This window comes from Schistocerca americana, chromosome 5, assembly GCF_021461395.2.
Source record: "Schistocerca americana isolate TAMUIC-IGC-003095 chromosome 5, iqSchAmer2.1, whole genome shotgun sequence".
In the NCBI taxonomy this organism is placed as follows: Eukaryota; Metazoa; Arthropoda; class Insecta; order Orthoptera; family Acrididae; genus Schistocerca; species Schistocerca americana.
Window position 1 is genome coordinate 524,959,489 of NC_060123.1, and position 22,320 is coordinate 524,981,808.

The window sequence follows — 22,320 nt, forward strand, 5'->3', positions numbered from 1 at the left end:
ATTAGACACATTCAAGGGCTTCGACATTGTTGACCATAATATACGACTAACCGAACTTTATACACTAGACGTAAGAGGAACAGGAAATGTGTGCTTACAGCCTTACTCAGAAACAAGGTGAAAAAGGTTGAGATATTTTACGCAGCTGATGATGATAAACTTTTAGCAAAACAACCGTCAGACAAGAAACATATAGACACAGGTGTTCCACTGCGTAGTGTATTGCGTTCAGTTCTGATATGACGGTATAAGACGTGGAAAGAAGATTCTGTTTCCTGATAATAGCAACAACTTAGTCACAAATTAAGCACCAGATTTTCTATTAGAAAATGCAAATGAAATCTATAAGGACGTTTCTGATAGGGCAGTATGCAACAAATTAACATGGAACCTAAAGAAAACAGCGTGCAGCTCAACATAAAGAGAGGAAACAACTCTATCATAGTAAGCATATATGATAAATTCATAGACTTTTGAAAAAAGACAATGTTTTTAGAAGTTAATATTGTTTGTCAATTAATACCGAATGCACACACAAAGATACTGGGAAAAAGCATATCATCTGCATCTTACTCTCTCATAGTCTTATGATCAGTCTGTAACACCCAATGTCTTGTGATGGCATACTGTGTCAACAAACTCACACATCAGTCCCCACCAGTGAGAATTTTGTATGGGGATCGAAGGTACGTAACATGGACCCAATTTTTAAATGGCATCAAACAGCCATAAGAGTAATATGTATTAGTTGGGCCCATTGTAAAGAGCTGCTTGAAAATTGGGCATACTTACTCCACCAAGTGAATGCGTCTACCAATATTTTATGCACACTAGGTAAAATATTAATAGGTATTTCATTTACAGTTTTATATATAATTTAGGAACAAGAGCTGGTTAGCATATATATTTACCAACAAAAACAAGCAAAAACCTCAGAACAGCATTTTCTATCTGGGAACAAAACTGTACAATATATTGCTCAAGGAAAAGAAAAATATTCCTACAATACACTTGTGTAAAATGATAGCTAAGACTTTCTTAATAAGTAATGCTTACTACACCACTAAACATTATTTAGAGAACTTAGAGTAATAGAACTGTGTAAGAGAATAATCACAACACCATGTCACTATACAATACCAATTGACAAAGTAATGCTAAGACATAAAGTGTGTGATAGTAATGCCATTCTTCTGAGCTCGCATCTCATCTTCAGGGGCGCTGAATTAATTTTGCAGGTGGGCTAAGGGGGGGCATGAAGATGAGCATGGGTATCGTGATATATTTACGGTCCTCGAGTCAGTTTTGTGAACACGGTGGAATTAGTACAAGGGACACAGCAGGATGTTCATGATCCAGAACTCGCTAATGGGCTTCCTTAGTGTGTGCAGCGATGAGGACATGAACAGTGTTTCATATTAAAAGTTATGTGAAGCAAAATTTTAGTATATCAAAGAACACTGTACAATAGGGATCAATCAAATGAGGCAGTGGAGTGTTAAGACACTGACTTCACATTAAGGAAGGAGAGTTTCTCTGTACAGATAAAAACTCCAGTGATGCCACTCCAGGAATACCATATGATTCACTCCTACGACCTGTCTGATAGCGTTGTTTTCTGTATGAACTTTTAATTTCGATCTTAATCTAGGTGAATAGTGCTCATATTATGACATTTACTTACCTCAACATGTGTAACCAGGGCTTTTATAACTTCTTGTTGAAACTCACCAGTTAAGTCTTTATATATCTCAGTAATACTCCTTTGTGTGTGCTACAGACTAATCCTGAAAGTGAGGTGGACTCGTACGGTAATGAATGAGGATGTTCTGCACAGAATAGGAGAGCAAAGAAACATGTCGAAAACACTGGTAAGGAGAAGGGACAGGATGATAGGACATCTGTTAAGACGTGGGGGAATGACTTCCATGGTACTTAGAGGGAGCTGTAGAGGGCAAAAACTGTAGAGGAAGACAGAGATCGCATCCAGCAAATCACATCCAGCAAATAATTGAAGACGTTGGTAGCAAGTGCTTCTCTGAGATGAAGAGGTTAGCACAGTAGATGAATTCGTGGCGGGTCGCATCAAACAAGTCAGAATGATGACAAACAAAGAAAAAAAACGATTGCGCAGATAGTCATAGTAATTTTTCCTTTTGGTACATTTTATATCCAAAGATGGCAGCTTGAAGGTATCGAAACTGGACACTGGGTAGATAAAATAAAAATAAAAATGTTACAACACGTGTTCCTGGCATCCAAATGTACTTACTTATAAAAAATCTGCAACACGCGCAACCTATACTGATCAGCCAGAACATTATGACACAGTAGCTGGAATGCAGTTCATGAGAACAGTTTAGATCTGCACATCAGAAATGAGAATGTCTACAGTGAGTCATATAGACAACCATTATTTTGGGCTGCGAAACGGCACATGCAAAAATAACCTTCTCACGGTTAACTGCAGTACAAAAAAGATTTCATGAAGCATCATACGACGGCAGTAGATAAGAGGGCTATTCGGAAAATAAGGGGTGATCGGTCGCTAAATGGGATCCACAGTGAAATTCTGATGATACTTTGCGCATATGAGTTGGGCAGTGTCTAGTTTATCCGTAGATAGCGCTACGTCGCTGTTCTCAGCTCTGAGCGCACTGTGAGTGCGTGAAGATGCCTAGTAAATAGTCTCTTTCTACCCCACATCCCCCAAAGAATGTGTGCCTCCTGAGAGCTTTCACCTGATGGCGTCCAACCCCACACACCGTAACTGTGATGCAGTTCCTTCTTCAGGACAATTCTTTGCCACACAATGCATGGGCATTGAGGAAGCTCCTGCATAGTTTTCCTTGGGAAGTGTGATCACCGACCATACAGCCCGGCCTTGGTTCCCTCTGATTTTCATCGCTGCTCAGATAAACCACTGGCTATGAAGATAACATTTTGGCACCGACAACGAACTGCATTCCAGCGTAGAAAAATGTCGGAAAGTACAGCAGGCTGCCTTCTGTGGTGAGAGAGGATTCGAAAGTTGGTACAACGCTACCGGTATGTTCACCTTTGGCACGGGTAACAGCGACGATACGTCGTGGTATGGAAGCAATGAGGCCTTGGTGGGTCGCCGGAGGGACTTGGTACCGCATCTGCAAACTCAAGTCACCCAATTCCCGTACATTCCGGAGAGGGGGCCGACGAGCCCTGACACCACGTTCAGCCACATTCCAGATGTAATCCATCGAGTTCAGATGTGGCGAGTCGGGCTGGAGGGGCGGCAGATTCTCACCTGGAAATCGTCACTGTGTACCTCGAACTACTTCATCACGCTCTAGGCCCAGTGACATGGCGCATTATCTTGATGAAAAATGCTACTGCCGCTGGGAAACATGATCGTCATGAAGGGAGGCACGTGGTCTACGACACTCTCTGATCATCATGGTGCTTTGCACCGTAAAGGTGTCATGGACCTGTTCCCCTGGAAGACGACGCATTCGTGCCCTCTCATCGGAACGATGAAGAAAGTATCGCGATTCATCAGACCTTGCAGTGCTCTGCCACTGTGGCAACGTCCAGTGCCGATGGTCACGTGCCTATTTGAGTAGTAGTTTTCGATGCCATGATGTTAACATTGGCACATTCATGGGTCGTCAGCTGTGGAAGCCCATCGTTAGGAGATCACGGTGCCCTGTGAATTCAGAGACACATTTACACTACCCAGCATTTAAGTCTGATGTCAGTTCTGCCATAGTTCGCTGTCTGTCGTGTTTTACTGGCCTGCCTAGCCTACGACGTCCGACACCTGTAATGAGGGGTGGCCACATAATCCTAAGACGTCTGTACGTCGTTTCACATTGGTTTTGCCATTATTAAAGACACCGCAGCCCTCCTCGAACATTAGACAAGTCGTGCACTTTCCGAAATCTTCGTGCCGAGCCTCCGGACCATCGCAGTCTACCCTCCATCAAACTGACATAGATCGGACGCCTCCCCATTCTACACACGGACAGCACGCTCACTGGCACTACAGGCACCGTGACTGTTACTGATCAGCCGTCACTCCTCGCAAGGCGACGCTGCTGTCGTTTGAACGACTTCATATCGGCAGTAGGTCAATGGTTATATGTTCTAGCTGACTAGTGTTTAAATAATAAGATATTAAATATAAGTTGCTAACACAGCTAAATTATACGCTAGAACCGCTAGCCACTTTTGCAGGAGACTCCTAGTTTCTAGAAATGGAACAAGGCACTTCATTATACAGGTCACAACATGCACGCATGCCCTATATGACGAAAAGTGTGGTGTTGCCGCCAGACACCACACTTTGTAGGTGGTAGCCTTTAAATCGGCCGCCGTCCGTTAGTATACGTCGGACCTGCGTGTCGCCACTATCAGTGATTGCAGACCGAGCGCCGCCACACGGCAGGTCTAGTCTAGTGAGACTCTCTAGCACTCGCCCCAGTTGGACAGCCAACTTTGCTAGCGATGGTTCACTGTCTACATAAGCTCTCATTTTGCAGAGACGACAGTTCGGCATAGCCTTCAGTTACGTCATTTGCTACGACCTAGCAAGGCGCCATATTCAGTTACCAGAAGTCATATCTTGAAGAATGTGTTCTGAACAGAAAATGTTGTGAGTCATGTACCGTCAAGAGCGACGTTCATCATTAATGGATTAAAGTTAAGTATCAAACTAATTACGTCCGCTTTCTGAATTCTAATGCCTTGTCATGTTCCAGACCTCATGTCAGTATAATCCTTCCCTCCTCACGCCATCCTGCGTGAGCTAAAACGCGTGCATTTCGGCCTCCTCTAGTAACACGATGTTGGCTCTTAAGCCAACACAACAAAAAGTACCCAGACATCGATACGAAATGAGGAATTGATTATGTGACAAGAGACGAACTCATCTGTAACGGGCGGGGATGTGTTGAGTTGTCAGTACAGAAGCAGTAACGGCAGCATAGTTCGGTCAGGAGAGGACGGTGATACATACGATAGAGGTCTAAAGAACCTTGAATAGCTAGTTGCAAATGGGTTCCAAATTAAACGTAGTGGGTCATTGCCACGAGAGAGTCACGAAAAAAGGTGCTAACTTAGACAGTCTTGTTAGACTATAAGAGAAATGTAGAAATAGAAGACAGCGTACCCTGCAATATAGAATACATAAAAAAGACAACCTAGCCTAGATGTGGGTTCAAGGCATCCGAGGGCAGAAGGCTTAAAGTATTGCTATTAATTGTGATAGCATGTAGTGATGGAAAGGGTGATGTCGGCCCAGGCGAGCGAGGGGATTTGTGATGGCATGAGGTAATCGCTACTGGTCACTAACAGTGACGACATTCAGTAAACCTTAACTCTTTCGTATCCTCCTATCGCCCTACTTTCTTAATACGTAAATTGTTAGTTTTAAGCTCTTATCAATTTCCCAGTGTATAAATCTGCAACATTGTTAGCCCCCCGAGAAACCAAATAAACTTCATTTTATGTGGATGTAAAATTTAATATTGTGAAAACCTGACATGTTAGTGTGCAGGTGGCAGAGCAAATACAGAACATGAGGCAGATAGAGGAAATAAAATAACAAAATCTGGAATCATTCCCTAAAAGTTCGTTTCCTTACTTAATATTCAGATTGCATTAATCTAATTAATAAATGAAATGTTGTTTATATCTTTCCAGGATAAAGTAACACAAATATTATGCAAAGTAATTAAAGAGTCGTACGTTCCGGCGTGTTGTAACGAGCTCTAGCGATCATTTTAATGGCAAAGCAAGGCGGACAAAAGGCGGAAGAGGAATAAACAAGCGGAGGAGAACGAATGTCGCATGGGGCTTTAAGTTGCAGTCTGCTCGCAGTCAGACATTAAGTTCCCGTCGGCCCACTGGGGTAAAGGGTTTCTCTGCAATTGGCTGGCGGGATGGTATTGTGTTGTCTCCGCGACTGCTAATGGGCTTTGGCGCCGACTCCACACAATCACTGTGCCCGCGCGCACTGCTACAAAAGAGTTTTAAATGGACACAGAAATTAATAACTGCGTAATTACGTCGGCCGACCCCATTATAGAGCCGCGGCGCGTCCTTTTGAACTCGTGACAAAATGTAATAAACGGGTTCACAAAAGACTTCGGATAGGCTCAATGAAGCGTGCGCGTTTTGTTTATTTTCGGCTGAATAGTCGCATTCTGCTTTGGAATAACAAGCATAAAAAGTGATTTATTTTTGGATTATGAACAGGTGTGTAATTTTTAACCCAGTGCTTTTGTTTTCAACGTGATTTCTCCCGCATTTTAATTATGGCGCATGGTAATTTCATTCAGCGGATATCTGTATTACGGAAAGAATATGATAGTTCGTTGATGATAGGATGTTAATGTTTATGAGTCCTTCATTACTGACCTTTAATGTAAATGGTAAACGCGGTAGGCATTATCATAGACATTCGGCCGTAGAGGCACAATGTAACGGGCGCAATTACTCACCGTAATATACAACAACGACATGAGTAATGTAGGTTTCGCTAAATCTGTTCTCCGTGTATTCTTGGCGTTATATACGAGGGGGAATCAAATGAAAAACTTTAATTTTGTAATAACAAATCAAAATTTCGCGCCGTTATCCTATAAGTTGGTAAGCGTGCTACAAACAGCGTGCAGAATGGCCTGTAGGTGGCAGCATAGTGCAGATACACATACCGTCGCAGTATCAGTATAAAGATGGCCGCCCCACTTGCGACTTGCACCAGGGAAGAACAGCGTTCTGCTATTCGGTTTTTGCGTAGTGAAGGTGTGAAACCTATTGAAATTCATCGACGAATGAAGGTTCAGTACGGTGATGCATGTTTGTCACAGCAGCAAGTATACGAATGGAGTAGGAAGTTCGCAAATGGTGTGACTTCAGTGGAACATTGCAGCAGTTGAAGCCATAGTGACGGAAAACCGCCGAGTGACACTGAATGACATTGCAGCATGTTTACAGATTAGTCATGGGTCAGCACACCACATTGTGCATGATGTGCTCCAGTGTCACAAAGTGTCTGCAAGATGGGTGTCATGGCAGCTGACTCCTGAAATGAGAGAACAACGTGTTGATGCTTGTGAAGAACTTCTTCGGCGCTTTGAATGAGAAGGTGATGGCTTCCTTGGAAGAATGGTTACTGGGGCCGAAACCTGGGTTCACTTCCACCAACCGGAAACGAAGAGAGCGAGCAAGGATTGGCGCCATTCCTCATCACCAAAACCAAACAAGTTTCGAACAGAACCATCAGCAGGGAAGGTTATGCCGACTCTCTTTTGGGACGAGAAAGGCGTCATTTTGGAGCATTACATGCCTAGAGGGACCACTGTCACCAGTGCATCATACACAGATCTCCTAAAAAAATCATCTGCGGCATGCAATCAAATCGAAGCGACGTGGATTGCTGTCAGCAGGTGTCCTTTGGCAACATGAGAATGCAAGGCCCCACACTGCCCGTACAACAGTTGCAACAATCGCAGACCTGGATTTTGAGTGTCTTTCTCATCCACCATACTCACCAGACCTTGCCCCAAGTGATTTCCGTATGTTTGAACCACTCAAAGACGCAGTGGGACGAAAGGAGTTCCGTTCTGATGAAGAGGTCCGCCAAGCGGTCCATGAGTGGTTGTGCGGACTACCAAAAGAGTTTTTCTCTAAAGGAATTTATGCACTTCGTAGGTGCTGTGAGGTCCTGTATTGAGCGAGGGGGAGATTATGTTGAAAAGTGATACAACGTTGTACCACATCTGCACAGTAAATAATAATTTTAAAAAATTTGAGGTTTTCATTTTAAAATGTCATTTTGAAATGTCCTTCTTGCTCATTTGATTCACATTTGAGAAATATTACAAGCTCACAGATGGTAAAAATAGAATTTCAGGCACAAACACTGTTCCAGGAAATTTTCTACGTAAGTAAAACACAGAAGCAGGAGCCCATTTCCCTTCTTTTTTTTTTAAGCTACTCTATTCAGACGATGATAGGCTATGCGTCAGAATGAAGCTTACGGGTTATGGTACACCGTATACCGTAGCAAACTCGTAGGTACATGTTCATTAGCTAGTAAGCGTTCAGCGTTTCTTCGTAGTTATTGTTGTTTACAAGTAATCTAGTATACGACATGGTCTATGTATTATTCATTTCACTGATGTGACAGAACGAGAAGGATGTGCTGAAGAAATTAGTCGGACGTACGGACACTGGGAACAGACAGCGTTTGTAATATGTTGAGGAGTCACACGTTTGAAAAGTGTTGTAGGAGTACGATCTGCTAGCGTTACAACTTCAGACTTTGCAAATATAGAATGAGAGCTTCGTCCTCAAAACGCTAGTGATTCTGTGTTCGACACACATAATGTACTGTACAAACAGATGAGAGCTCCTTTCGAGTTTTGGATATTTCAACTATCGAAATTCTCATTGTTTTGACCGAAAGAAAACAAATTCTAATACCGCTAGAGCTGCCTAGGAAACGCTTTCATTGATCAGTTGGAATGCGTGGTAATAGTCATCTCGGAAATCTATGCCAGCCAACGCCTTCCCTGGAAGAATGTCCCATGAATTTCTACCTACCACATTTAGTAAACTTCTAGACATACCTTTGGTTTCAGGTTCATAGATTTTCAGTACCTTTCGGTTTCGGTGACCTTTTGAGCTGCCATTGTATTTGTGTGATTGAACGCTCTAGGACCTTTTACTGTAGAAGCATTCCCTATCTCGCTTCATTATACGCCAAATGTAGTCACGACAACTCTCTTTATTATATGTACAATAGGATGAGTGACCCTAGCAACCTGCCAGATTAGCCGAGAGCGCTAATGGGCTGCTTCCTGGAGTCGGGTAGGCGCGCCGGCCCCGGATCGAATACTCCCGGCGGATTAACGACGAGGGGCAGCGTGCCAGCCAGCCTGGATGTGGGTTTTAGGCAGTTTTCCGCATCCCCCTAGGTGAATACCGGGCTTGTCCACCCGTACCGCCTCACTTACACGACTCGCAGACATTTGAAACACGTTCTCACTATTTCATGATTTACACTAGATGCAGACATCTGGGGTACACTGCTTCCGTTCTGGGAGTATGGGGTGGAGGCAGGGTGGGCATCCGGCCACCCTTTCAAATTACCCATGTCAAATCCGATTCTAGGCCTGCCGACCTTGTGAAAACTGCTGAATAAAGGCAGTAGCGAAGGAAGAAGAACGATGAGTGACACTAGCTAAACAAAATTGTCGAATGACACATAACAGAATTATACTGATTTTAGGTATTCACATTGACCATCTATTGGTCATAGGGTTTGAAAAGAGGGTGCTGCAACACTGCTATAACCTGAAATTTGACTGGGATGGACACAATAATAAAGACTAAAATTTATTGTCCTCAGATCATCGCGACAATGGTGACGGTGTATACAATTATATACACTTATTTTAATCTGTGTAATTACCGTACATCCGTTTACACTCCCAGATATGGTGCGCGGTAGAGCACCCGCTTCCGGAGCACAAGGAGGCACGCCAGCCGCGGTCCGTATGCGGGCCATCATGCAGGCCAGCCTTTATAGGTGGTTTTCCCACATTCCACCAGATGAATACCGGAATGTTACTCACGTCCACCGGCCCTCGTCGCCGAGCGGTTCTAGGCGCTATAGTCTGGAACCGCGCGACCGCAACGGTCGCAGGTTCGAATCCTGCCTCGGGCATGGATGTGTGTGATGTCCTTAGGTTAGTTAGGATTAAGTAGGTCAAAGTTCTAGGGGACTGATGACGTTAGAAACGTCCCATAGTACTCAGAGGCATTTGAACCATTTTACTCAGGTCCTACGTCAGATACACGATTTACAAACATTTAGAAGACATTCCCACACTTCCAAATTGAAATTTCCACTCCGCAGCGGAGAGCGCGCCGATATGAAACGTCCTCAGACTCTCTTACAGACTTTATTATTCATGGACAGATGAGGTAAACTAATTCCGTCCAGGTGAGCGAATTGGTGACTGAAGACGGTTGATGTTCAATCTCGTTAAAATCAGTAATCAGTAGGAACAGAAATTCATTTTTTCTCGACGCCCTATGTGGTTAAAATAAAAGCGAGGTGGAAAATTCGGCTGGTGATTTGTCAAAGACTTTTTAGTTCTTCAATGTAAGACTTTCACAGTGTATACACGTCATTCACTTGGAACATGAAAATATGAGAAAAAGACAAAAAAAAAGGTTCAAGTGGCTCTGAATACTATGGGATTTAACATCTGAGTTCATCAGTCTCCTACACTTAGAACTATTTAAACCTAACTAAAATTAGGACATCACCCACATCCATGCCCGTGGCAGGATTCGAACCTGCGACTGTAGCAGCAGCGCGGTTCCTGGTAAAGACAGTAAGCTGCAAGAATAAGTACAGACTTTGGAACGGAAAACTCAAAGAACGGTAGCTAAATGGGTAATTGGATACAACAAGCGGGCTCGACAACTTCGTAAAGAAAGTAATACGAACAGTTAGCTTCGCAGCAGCGTGGCTTCAGAGCAGTTAGTAGCGCACCTCCTTCAGGAAACATCAGGTTACATGTTTCAGCAATGTAATTTTCTTCCCCTTCTCACAATAAAAATCCAAACTCCTTCGGTTAGCCGGCCGCGGTGGTGTCGCGGTTCTAGGCGCTCAGTCAGGAGCCGCGCAACTGCTACGGTCGCAGGTTCGAATCCTGCCTCGGGCATGGATGTGTGTGATGTTCTCAGGTTAGTTAGGTTTAAGTAGTTCTAAGTTCTAGGGGACTGATGACCACAGATGTTAAGTCCCATAGTGCTCAGAGCCATTTCTTCATCTTCTTCCTTCGGTTAATCATACACTGACTTTCTAAAGATTCATTTGAGAACAACGATTTTCATTTCCATCTCTCTCTCTCACTGTTTCTCTTTTTTCTCTGAAATTTTCTGTTTAGGAAGATGAGATTATTTGTAGTAACATTTCTCTGAGTTGGGAGTGAAACAAGCGTGAACTAAACTTTAGATTTGAGGCTTTAAGTTGTCGTTTTTCCTCGCATTTGAACAAGTTGGTGTCGTCCTGTTGTAATTGATATTTATTCGAGTGGTGTAGTGCCACAAAATCCACACTCTCATAAGCAAGTGCGCCTTCACCAGCCCTCCACCAGCATAGAACACAGCACACCCTGTCTCCTTACTTACCACCCCTGTATTGCTTGTAATGCTTTGCTGCTCTGCACGCAGTAATGGAAGTCTCTGTGGAAGTATAAGATGTAAAATTTTCAGTAGCGATCTTGTTGTATTTGATGAAATGAAATTGATCATGTCGGTAACAGTGAAAAGGAAAATACGGTTGAGAAGGGTTAATATATACTGGGAAATGATAAATGCCAAAGTTAAATTCACTGTATCTGCTGTAATTTAAAAATCGTCTTAATGTTCTAACAATAATTCGCTTCAAAATAATTCACTTGCTTCTCTACAGAAATATGATATTTTTGTGCAACAGCAGAAACATTTACACCACTTTGAAAAACAGTAAAAGTCTTATAACTTCTTTTCTTCCTCACATGTCCTACGTAATACATTACTTCAAATTAGCCCCGCCTTATTACACTCCTGGAAATTGAAATAAGAACACCGTGAATTCATTGTCCCAGGAAGGGGAAACTTTATTGACACATTCCTGGGGTCAGATACATCACATGATCACACTGACAGAACCACAGGCACATAGACACAGGCAACAGAGCATGCACAATGTCGGCACTAGTACAGTGTATATCCACCTTTCGCAGCAATGCGGGCTGCTATTCTCCCATGGAGACGATCGTAGAGATGCTGGATGTAGTCCTGTGGAACGGCTTGCCATGCCATTTCCACCTGGCGCCTCAGTTGGACCAGCGTTCGTGCTGGACGTGCAGACCGCGTGAGACGACGCTTCATCCAGTCCCAAACATGCTCAATGGGGGACAGATCCGGAGATCTTGCTGGCCAGGGTAGTTGACTTACACCTTGTAGAGCACGTTGGGTGGCACGGGATACATGCGGACGTGCATTGTCCTGTTGGAACAGCAAGTTCCCTTGCCGGTCTAGGAATGGTAGAACGATGGGTTCGATGACGGTTTGGATGTGCCGTGCACTATTCAGTGTCCCCTCGACGATCACCAGTGGTGTACGGCCAGTGTAGGAGATCGCTCCCCACACCATGATGCCGGGTGTTGGCCCTGTGTGCCTCGGTCGTATACAGTCCTGATTGTGGCGCTCACCTGCACGGCGCCAAACACACATACGACCATCATTGGCACCAAGGCAGAAGCGACTCTCATCGCTGAAGACGACATGTCTCCATTCGTCCCTCCATTCACGCCTGTCGCGACACCACTGGAGGCGGGCTGCACGATGTTGGGGCGTGAGCGGAAGACGGCCTAACGGTGTGCGGGACCGTAGCCCAGCTTCATGGAGACGGTTGCGAATGGTCCTTGCCGATACCCCAGGAGCAACAGTGTCCCTAATTTGCTGGGAAGTGGCGGTGCGGTCCCCTACGGCACTGCGTAGGATCCTATGGTCTTGGCGTGCATCCGTGCGTCGCTGCGGTCCGGTCCCAGGTCGACGGGCATGTACACCTTCCGCCGACCACTGGCGACAACATCGATGTACTGTGGAGACCTCACGCCCCACGTGTTGAGCAATTCGGCGGTACGTCCACCCGGCCTCCCGCATGCCCACTATACGCCCTCGCTCAAAGTCCGTCAACTGCACATACGGTTCACGTCCACACTGTCGCGGCATGCTACCAGTGTTAAAGACTGCGATGGAGCTCCGTATGCCATGGCAAACTGGCTGACACTGACGGCGGCGGTGCACAAATGCTGCGCAGCTAGCGCCATTCGACGGCCAACACCGCGGTTCCTGGTGTTTCCGCTGTGCCGTGCGTGTGATCATTGCTAGTACAGCCCTCTCGCAGTGTCCGGAGCAAGTATGGTGGGTCTGACACACCGGTGTCAATGTGTTCTTTTTTCCATTTCCAGGAGTGTATTTATTCCAAGCACAATAACGCTCCTGCTTTCTTCGTTGTTATTTAATTCAGTAATATTGGATACTGTGAATAGGCAGAGGGGCATAACAATCAGCAACAAACACCTTGGAATGAACAATGTCTTATGAAGTCCACGAAATACAGATACGCACATAGAGAGTCCTATTAAAAAAAAAACTGTTGTTGTTCCATAGGAGAAACAGTGGGCATTTCATCGAGTGCAGTACCATTCCGGAGACCATGAAACCTGGTCAGCGGCTTTTATGTCCGTCAGAAAAGCCAAATCTGAATTTGTTTGACGGAAACTTGGAACGGATGAATTAACATTTAATTAGTGACCACTTTAGGAGAGACATACTTCAATATAAACGGCACATGGATTCAGTTGCTAACACAGCTGAGTCTACTCGGCAGTTGAGTCGGCAACACAAACATAAACATTGAATCAAAACAAGTGTTCAGTTGGAAAAACGCAAAGTGGTAACTATACGAAGAGGAACGGCACCAAAAATTGAACAGAAATATAATACGTAGAAAATCGTCCACGCAACCTGCCACTGAAAATGCGTTGCAAAGAATAAAGGCGAAACGCGTATGGCACGAAAATTGTGTATCATTCACTTGTAGTCAGACGATCCAAAAAGCAAAATTATCAATATACCGTAATAACAATTTTTAGGATGCTATAAACAAATGTACCCTAGGCTTTGTAAACAAATAATTATCTACAGATTCAAATGATTCGGATTTCATACCCGGTTGATATTATTTCTTTCTACTACCACTCTAACGGCTTCAGTTTTTGACAATGCTTCGTGTGTATTCGGTGGTGGGCTACGGGACTCCTTTCATCTGGATAGGTGCGCCTCTTCTCAGGTAATGTTAACGAATGACTCACAAAAAGGTGAAGTCGAAGCAAGGCTCATGTAATGGACAGTATTAATGGAAAATGGTTCAAATGGCTCTGAGCACTATGAGACTCAACTGCTGAGGTCATTAGTCCCCTAGAACTTAGAACTAGTTAAACCTAACTAACCTAAGCACATCACAAACATCCATGCCCGAGGCAGGATTCGAACCTGCGACCGTAGCGGTCTTGCGGTTCCAGACTGCAGCGCCTTTAACCGCACGGCCACTTCGGCCGGCGGGTATTAATGGAGTAGTGTTGTAAGTCATATGTATACATTCTATGTGTGGTAAAACTCTGGTGACTGGTTCATGTCCCATGCCCGGTGCATGTTAATGTCGTAAAAAATACCGGGCTTAGGACGTACACTGCCCATCAAATATAGGTGTATATCGGAAGTACGCGCTAACAGGATACATAGGTGGTTTATTCATAACAGGAGAGAAGCAAATCCAATCAACTCTGATAGAAACAAAAGCTATATTCGACATCGTTTGGTAACGACTCAACATTTGGAGTGGCATAAGCTCCTAATTTGGGCTCTTCTGTCGAACATCGGATTCACTCTGTATTTGTTACGTCTTACCAAGCCATTGCGGAAAGCTGTTTAAAATACTAGTTTTAGGTCTAGCCTTTCTCTCTTGTGGTTATCATTTTCATTCCAGTACGCTTGAGTTTTAATGATATAGTAAGAGAAGTAACAATTATCTATCTGTAAATATGGATGTTTTGGATGATGTTGTGACAAAAATTGCGAGTCACCAAGTGAAGTGAGCTTTGACAACTCTTCAAATTCGATAGTAGACACCTTTAGGTTCAGAAAGGAAAATTCATATCTTCATTGACGGAGTAGATTATTTATGCTCAACATGAAGGCATACATCAACATCAAAAGAGCTTCACGGTTTTTTTTTCTCTAAATCAAGGCTGCAGCCAAAGGTGGGCGGGAGTTCCGATACTACCCTATCACCCGCATGAAATTACACATAACCGAGTTTCCCCGTAGAGAACTGGAAATATATTTTGATTTTCAATCATACGTCGAAAACGGTACACGCACATAGTCGACAAGGCCAGGATTAAACTATCTATTGATCCAAAGCACTACTGGCTACTGCCCACCACTTTCTTAGCCCAGACCAATTGCTGAACTTGCTTGACCTCAGCTGTTGTTTTGTAAATCAGTTCAGTCCTTACTTGCGGTTGAATTAAGTGTAAGCGCTACCGTTTATTATTTTTGTGTTGAGTGATAGATTCTAATTGAGGATAAGATTGTTACAAGAAAGAAGAGCAAAACTCGTATTTGATTCGTCCGCTAGCGTTTTGATCAGGTAAAAATTTGTACTCACTATTATAATAACTTAATTACCTATCTACAGCTGTTTAATGTTACCATTGTCTTCGTTATTCATATTTGGAGGTTGGTAAAACTTTGGGGTTCCAATATTTCATTACTTCGCAAGGCAACGGAGCGGTAAACTTCATTAAAAATAGCATTGAAATACAAATCAGTGCATAAAAATGCACTTGGATTTGACTATTTCGCCTAAAAATCGCGTTGACCAATAAAAATATCCCCCAAACGGCGATATTAGCATTTCTTCAGAAAATTTGCTCACTGTTCCATCGCTACTAACCCAATGGCAGTATATCGCCCAAATTAGTCACCCAGGTGGTACTCAAACTATGAAGACCGAGTCCTATACTGAACGATGGGGAGGGATTTATGGAGAGCGGAAGGGGTAAGTGATGATGACACCCTGTATAGTTGGTTCGTTTCTAAAAAAAAATTCAGAGGGCAGTTTGAACTCGTGCGAGCCGACCGCTCTCTGCAACCCCCACCCTTTTCGTCCTAAATATATCTACGCTCTTGTGGTACTATAGTAACTGAAGCCAGCAGTTTCATTCACAATTAAATCTTACAGCGTGCATATATTCATGCACTACCAAATGACTAAACTTGCACAATTAAAAGAATACATGCATGCTCAGAATTCAGTCATATGTTATGATGCATTTTATTTTATCTTACAACAATGGTCTACAACCAGTTTCTCCAAATTCTCCACCGACGCATTGTAGCTCTGCGTGCTGAGCTGCTGAGCTAGCTGTTCCTGGATTCGGGATGCGAGGTGGCTTATTTCCTTCCGCCAATAACATGTAAAATTGTTTTTAGTGGTTTACCATTTGCAGTTCCGGCAAATGCCGGGATTGGTCCCTTACTCTAGGCCACAGACAGTTCCTTCCGAAAGCCTTTCTTTCCTGAAAGATTACATTTCCTTTAAATATGCAGCTCCTTTGCTTAAATGAAAAGAAGTGCATCGAAGGCGAGCTGTGCATCTCTTTGGAGCCTCCCGGCACTAAAAGCCATATACTACGGAAATATTAATCCAAATTTTCCTCATTTAGCCTCATGATTTTGTCTGTCGGGGCATTCTTTAGTGCAGAAGTGACATATGCATACATAAATGAGGGAATTTTGGAAAGGGCAAGGTTCAATAATTCGCGATCATTTGCATTTTCACCATCAAAAATTATTCAAACTTATTTGTCGAACAGAGATCTCTTTATGCCAAAATCCCTGTAGGTAACAGTCACGGTCCCCCCAAAAATTTGTGGTCGGTCGGTGCAGATCTCTTCCTCAGCTAAAATCCAGACTGAAAGAAGCAAAGGAAGATTGGAGCATGACTGCCTCTTTGTGGTTTGCCTAATTACAGCACTCCCTGATTGTTGAAAATTCCGAGATCATTGTCGAATATGATTTATCGTTCTCCACCGAAATTCTCAGAATAAATGAAAACCATGAATGCTTTTAACGTCCTCTTTAACAAATCGGACCCACCCTTTGACAAAATCCTGACTACGATCTCGTCTAAATCCACAAATAAAATCATAAAAGATCGGCGCTTTCCATTATGTGCAATCTAAATGCTCACCAAATATGCCACTGGCCATTAAAATTGCTACACCACGAAAATGACGTGCTACAGAAGTGAAATTTAACCGACAGGAAGAAGATGCTGTGATTTGCAAATGATTAGCTTTTCAGAGCATTCACACAAGGTTGGCGCCGGTGGCGACACCTACAACGTGCTGACATCAGGAAAGTTTCCAACCGATTTCTCATACACAAACAGCAGTTGACCGGTGTTCCCTGGTGAAACGTTGTTGTGATGCCTCGTGTAAAGAGGAGACATGAGTACCATCAAGTTTCCAACTTTGATAAAGGTCAGATTGTAGCCTATCGGGATTGCGGTTTATCGTATCGCGACATTGCTGCTCGCGTTGGTCGAGATCCAATGACTGTTAGCGGAATATGGAATCTGTGGGTTCAGGAGCGTAATACGGAACGCCGTGCTGGATCACAAGGGCCTAGTGGACGTTACATTTCAGATGTGTTACGACCCGTGGCTCTACCCTTTATTCGATCCCTACGAACCCCTATATTTCAGCAGGATAATGCACGACCGCATGTTGCAGGTCTGGTACGGGCCTTTCTGGATGTTCGATTGCTGCTCTGGCCAGCACATTCTCCAGATCTCTCACCAATTGAAAACGTCTGGTCAATGGTGGCCGAGCAACTGGCTAGTTACAATACTCCAGTCACTACTCTTGATGAACTGTGGTATCGTGTTGAAGCTGCATGGGAAACTGTACCTGTACACGCCATCCAAGCTCTGTTTGACTCAATGCCCAGGCGTATCAAGGCCGTTATTGCGGCCAGAGGTGGTTGTTCTGGGTACTGATTTCTCAGGATCTATGCACCCAAATTGCGCGAAAATGTAATCACATGTCAGTTCTAGTATAATATATTTGTCTAATGAATACCCGTTTATCATCTGCATTTCTTCTTTGTGTAGCAATTTTAATGGCCAGTGGTGTAGATGACACAGGAATCAGCCTGTAATCAGTAGAAGAAATTACTCTGTGGCTGGCAGTGCCATAACTAGTCACTCAGCACATCAAAAATGTATAGTTGAACTTGTAGAACAACAGGTTTACACGAACTGTGTTGATAATGTTGTGATTATCAGGCCAAAGACCGCTACTGACTGCATTACACGGCTGGCGAGCGGCCTTGGCTATCTGCTCAAAGCATAAACACATAAAGTGCCACAATCCGATCTTAATTTGTCAAGCTGGTAATTTCTCAGACTCGAGAGTTCACAAGAACGACTGAACGAATTTTGCTCATTTAATACCCTAAGACAAGAAGAAGGAAGGACTATTGATGCTCTGCGTCCCGTCCACGGCAGAGATTATGAGAAATGGAGCTTTGATCGGATTTCTTACTACTGGAGAGGAAGGAAGGGACCATTACCCATCCAAGCAACCTTTTGCATGGAGTGACCTGGGTGATTGCAGAAAACCGATAGGTGCATCGCCGACCCGAGAATTGAATCCGGCTCTCTCAGATGCGAGTGAAACGCATCACCCACTACACCACATCGCTCAATCGCCAAGGAGATATTGAATTACTATTCTCTGACAAACTTGCTGGGATTTTCGAGAAACTATCTGCGTGAACGAACTTTTCAACTTTACATTTTTTTTAAAAAACAAGTACAGGAGTAATCTGAATGTAAATAGTGATTTGAGGTTAAAACAAACCAATTTTAATACAGATATTGATTCTCTCTTGAGTGACAATATCAAAAATCCCATTACGTTCTTTATAACACTGACCCCTCGATGTTGAGTTTCATCTAGTGACAGATAAGTGAATATAATACAAAAAATATAAAAATAAAATAAAAGTTTTCATTCCTTCTTCTCTGAGTTTTACTAATCATGCCTACACACACCCATACATACATACACACACCCACACACACACACACACACACACACACACATATATATATATATATATATATATATATATATATATATATATATATATATATGACATCGTAACGTCTTATTATACACAGGCAGTGATGTCATCAATTAAATATAAACCACGTTAAACCGTATGTACGATGCGCCCGTCAATAGTGTAGTCAAATGCCTGAATATGAGATTATCCAGTATAGAGTGTATCAAAACTGCTACGATTCAGCATTTGTTGACGCAATTAATATATAAGAAGAAAAATCTTCCCTCCCATAGCGCATTAGAGGCAGGTTTTACAACGCTTGGATCAACCGAGCTAACAAAGGAATGCCCTATATTTTGTAGAATACCATATCTGGATGCAGTATCCGATAAAATAGGCAGACGTATGAGACCTACAAATTATATTCCACCGTATATTACATTTTCGGATATACACTCCTGGAAATTGAAATAAGAACACCGTGAATTCATTGTCCCAGGAAGGGGAAACTTCATTGACACAGTCCTGGGGTCAGATACATCACATGATCACACTGACAGAACCACAGGCACATAGACACAGGCAACAGAGCATGCACAATGTCGGCACTAGTACAGTGTATATCCACCTTTCGCAGCAATGCGGGCTTCTATTCTCCCATGGAGACGATCGTAGAGATGCTGGATGTAGTCCTGTGGAACGGCTTGCCATGCCATTTCCACCTGGCGCCTCAGTTGGACCAGCGTTCGTGCTGGACGTGCAGACCGCGTGAGACGACGCTTCATCCAGTCCCAAACATGCTCAATGGGGGACAGATCCGGAGATCTTGCTGGCCAGGGTAGTTGACTTACACCTTGTAAAGCACGTTGGGTGGCACGGGATACATGCGGACGTGCATTGTCCTGTTGGAACAGCAAGTTCCCTCGCCGGTCTAGGAATGGTAGAACGATGGGTTCGATGACGGTTTGGGTGTACCGTGCACTATTCAGTGTCCCCTCGACGATCACCAGTGGTGTACGGCCAGTGTAGGAGATCGCTCCCCACACCATGATGCCGGGTGTTGGCCCTGTGTGCCTCGGTCGTATGCAGTCCTGATTGTGGCGCTCACCTGCACGGCGCCAAACACGCATACGACCATCATTGGCACCAAGGCAGAAGCGACTCTCATCGCTGAAGACGACACGTCTCCATTCGTCCCTCCATTCACGCCTGTCGCGACACCACTGGAGGCGGGCTGCACGATGTTGGGGCGTGAGCGGAAGACGGCCTAACGGTGTGCGGGACCGTAGCCCAGCTTCATGGAGAGGGTTGCGAATGGTCCTCGCCGATACTTCAGGAGCAACAGTGTCCCTAATTTGCTGCGAAGTGGCGGTGCGGTCCCCTACGGCACTGCGTAGGATCCTACGGTCTTGGCGTGCATCCGTGCGTCGCTGCGGTCCGGTCCCAGGTCGACGGGCACGTGCACCTTCCGCCGACCACTGGCGACAACATCGATGTACTGTGGAGACCTCACGCCCCACGTGTTGAGCAATTCGGCGGTACGTCCACCCGGCCTCCCGCATGCCCACTATACGCCCTCGCTCAAAGTCCGTCAACTGCACATACGGTTCACGTCCACGCTGTCGCGGCATGCTACCAGTGTTAAAGACTGCGATGGAGCTCCGTATGCCACGGCAAACTGGCTGACACTGACGGCGGCGGTGCACAAATGCTGCGCAGCTAGCGCCATTCGACGGCCAACACCGCGGTTCCTGGAGTGTCCGCTGTGCCGTGCGTGTGATCATTGCTTGTACAGCCCTCTCGCAGTGTCCGGAGCAAGTATGGTGGGTCTGACACACCGGTGTCAATGTGTTCTTTTTTCCATTTCCAGGAGTGTATATACCCGAGGACGCAGAAGTACCGCAACACGACGTGGCATGGACTCGACTAATGTCTGAAGTAGTGCTGCAGTGAATTGACACCATGGACCCTCCAGGGCAGTCCATAAATCCGTAAGAGTACAACGGGGTGGAGATCTCTTCAGAACAGCATGCTGTAAGGCAACAATAATGCTCTATATGCTCAATATTGTTCATGTTTGGGGAGCTTGGTAGCCAGAGGAAGTGTTTAAAAGGAGCGTTTCTGAAGCCACTCTGTAACAGTTTTGGACGCATTGTCTTGCTGGAATTACCCAAGTCCGTCGGAATGCACAATGAACATGAATGGATGCAGATGATCAGACAGGGTGATTAAGTACGTGTCAACTGTCACATTCACATCTAGAAGTTTCAGGGGTCCCATATCACTCCAACTGCACACGCCCCATACCATTACAGAGCCTCCACCAGCTTGAACACTCCGTTGCTGATATGCAGGATCGATGAATTCATGAGGTTGTCTCCATGTCCGTACACATCCTACCACGCGATACAATTTGAAACGAGACTCGTCCGATCAGGAAACATGTTTCCAGTCATCTGCAGTCCAATGTCGATGTTGACGGGCCCAGGCGAGGCACAAAGATTTGTGTCGTGCAGTCATGAAGGGTGTACTAGCTGGCCTTCGGCTCCGAAATCGCATATCGATGATGTTTCGTTGAATAGTTCGCATCCTGACACTTGTTGATGGCCTAGCATTGAAATCTGCAGCAACGAGGAAGGGTAGCACTTCTGTCATGCTGAACGATTCTCATCAGTCGCCATTGGTCCCGTACTTGAAGGATCTATTCCCAGCTGGTGCGACCTCGGGGATTTGACGTTTTATCGGATACCTGATATTCACTGTACACTCATGAAATGGTCGTACGGGAAAATCTCCACTTCACCGCTCCTCGGAGACGCTGTGTCCCATCGCCCGTACGTCGACTATAACATCAATTTCAGTCTGACTTAAATCTTGATAACCTGTAATTGTAGCAGCAGTAACCGATCTATCAACTGCGCGACATTTTGTCTTATACAGTCGTTGCCGTCCGCAACCCCGTACTCTACCTGTTTGCATATCTCTGTATTTGAATACGTATGCTTGTACCAGTTTCTCCTCATTCACTCGCCAGTTACAGTAGTGGCGTTAAAGAATTCGTGGAGCAGCGGCCGAACCACCCCGGCCATCAATGCCATACGCTCATTGTTATTACTTTTATGTTTAGTTATTGGGCCTCTAAGCCTTTTCTTACAAAGTAGGTGGTCTGCACAGCTAAAAAGTGGAAAGATTAGCAACCGTAGTCCCAGGGTATGGCTGAGCCATTTCTCCCTTCTTTCGAGAGCCCTAAGTCGGCAAGGTATACAGGAGAACATCTGTGTAGTTTGGAACATAAGTGAAGAGGTACTGGCAGCAGTGAGGTTGCGTAGATGGGTCGTGAGTCGTGCTTTGATGGCTGAGTCGGTAGAGCACTTGCCGGGAAGGAGGAAAGGCCCCACCTTTGAGTGCGTCCGCTGCGCTGTTTAAATTTGGTAGAGAGCTTTTTCTGCCATTGCAAGCCTACGTTTTATATCCTGTTATGGAGTGGTCAGTACACTGATGTCCAAATAGCAAAAGTCATCTAATGACATACTATTACATTTCTAACCCACTTCCTTGAGTATCGTT

The 22,320-nt window shown here is 44.6% G+C and overlaps 1 protein-coding gene across 1 annotated transcript in view; it reads right to left on the reverse strand.

The window, feature by feature from the left end:
* Positions 1 to 11,576, reverse strand: part of LOC124616483 (irregular chiasm C-roughest protein) — a 337,995-nt gene extending 326,419 nt beyond the window's left edge. Inside the window, exons 1-2 of the mRNA XM_047144794.1 lie at positions 11,543 to 11,576; positions 11,191 to 11,244 (exon numbers count right to left, since the gene is read on the reverse strand). Coding sequence (XP_047000750.1) covers positions 11,191 to 11,244; positions 11,543 to 11,576 — 88 coding nt within the window. The remainder of the gene's footprint in view (positions 1 to 11,190; positions 11,245 to 11,542) is intronic.
* Between the last annotated feature and the right edge of the window lie 10,744 nt (positions 11,577 to 22,320).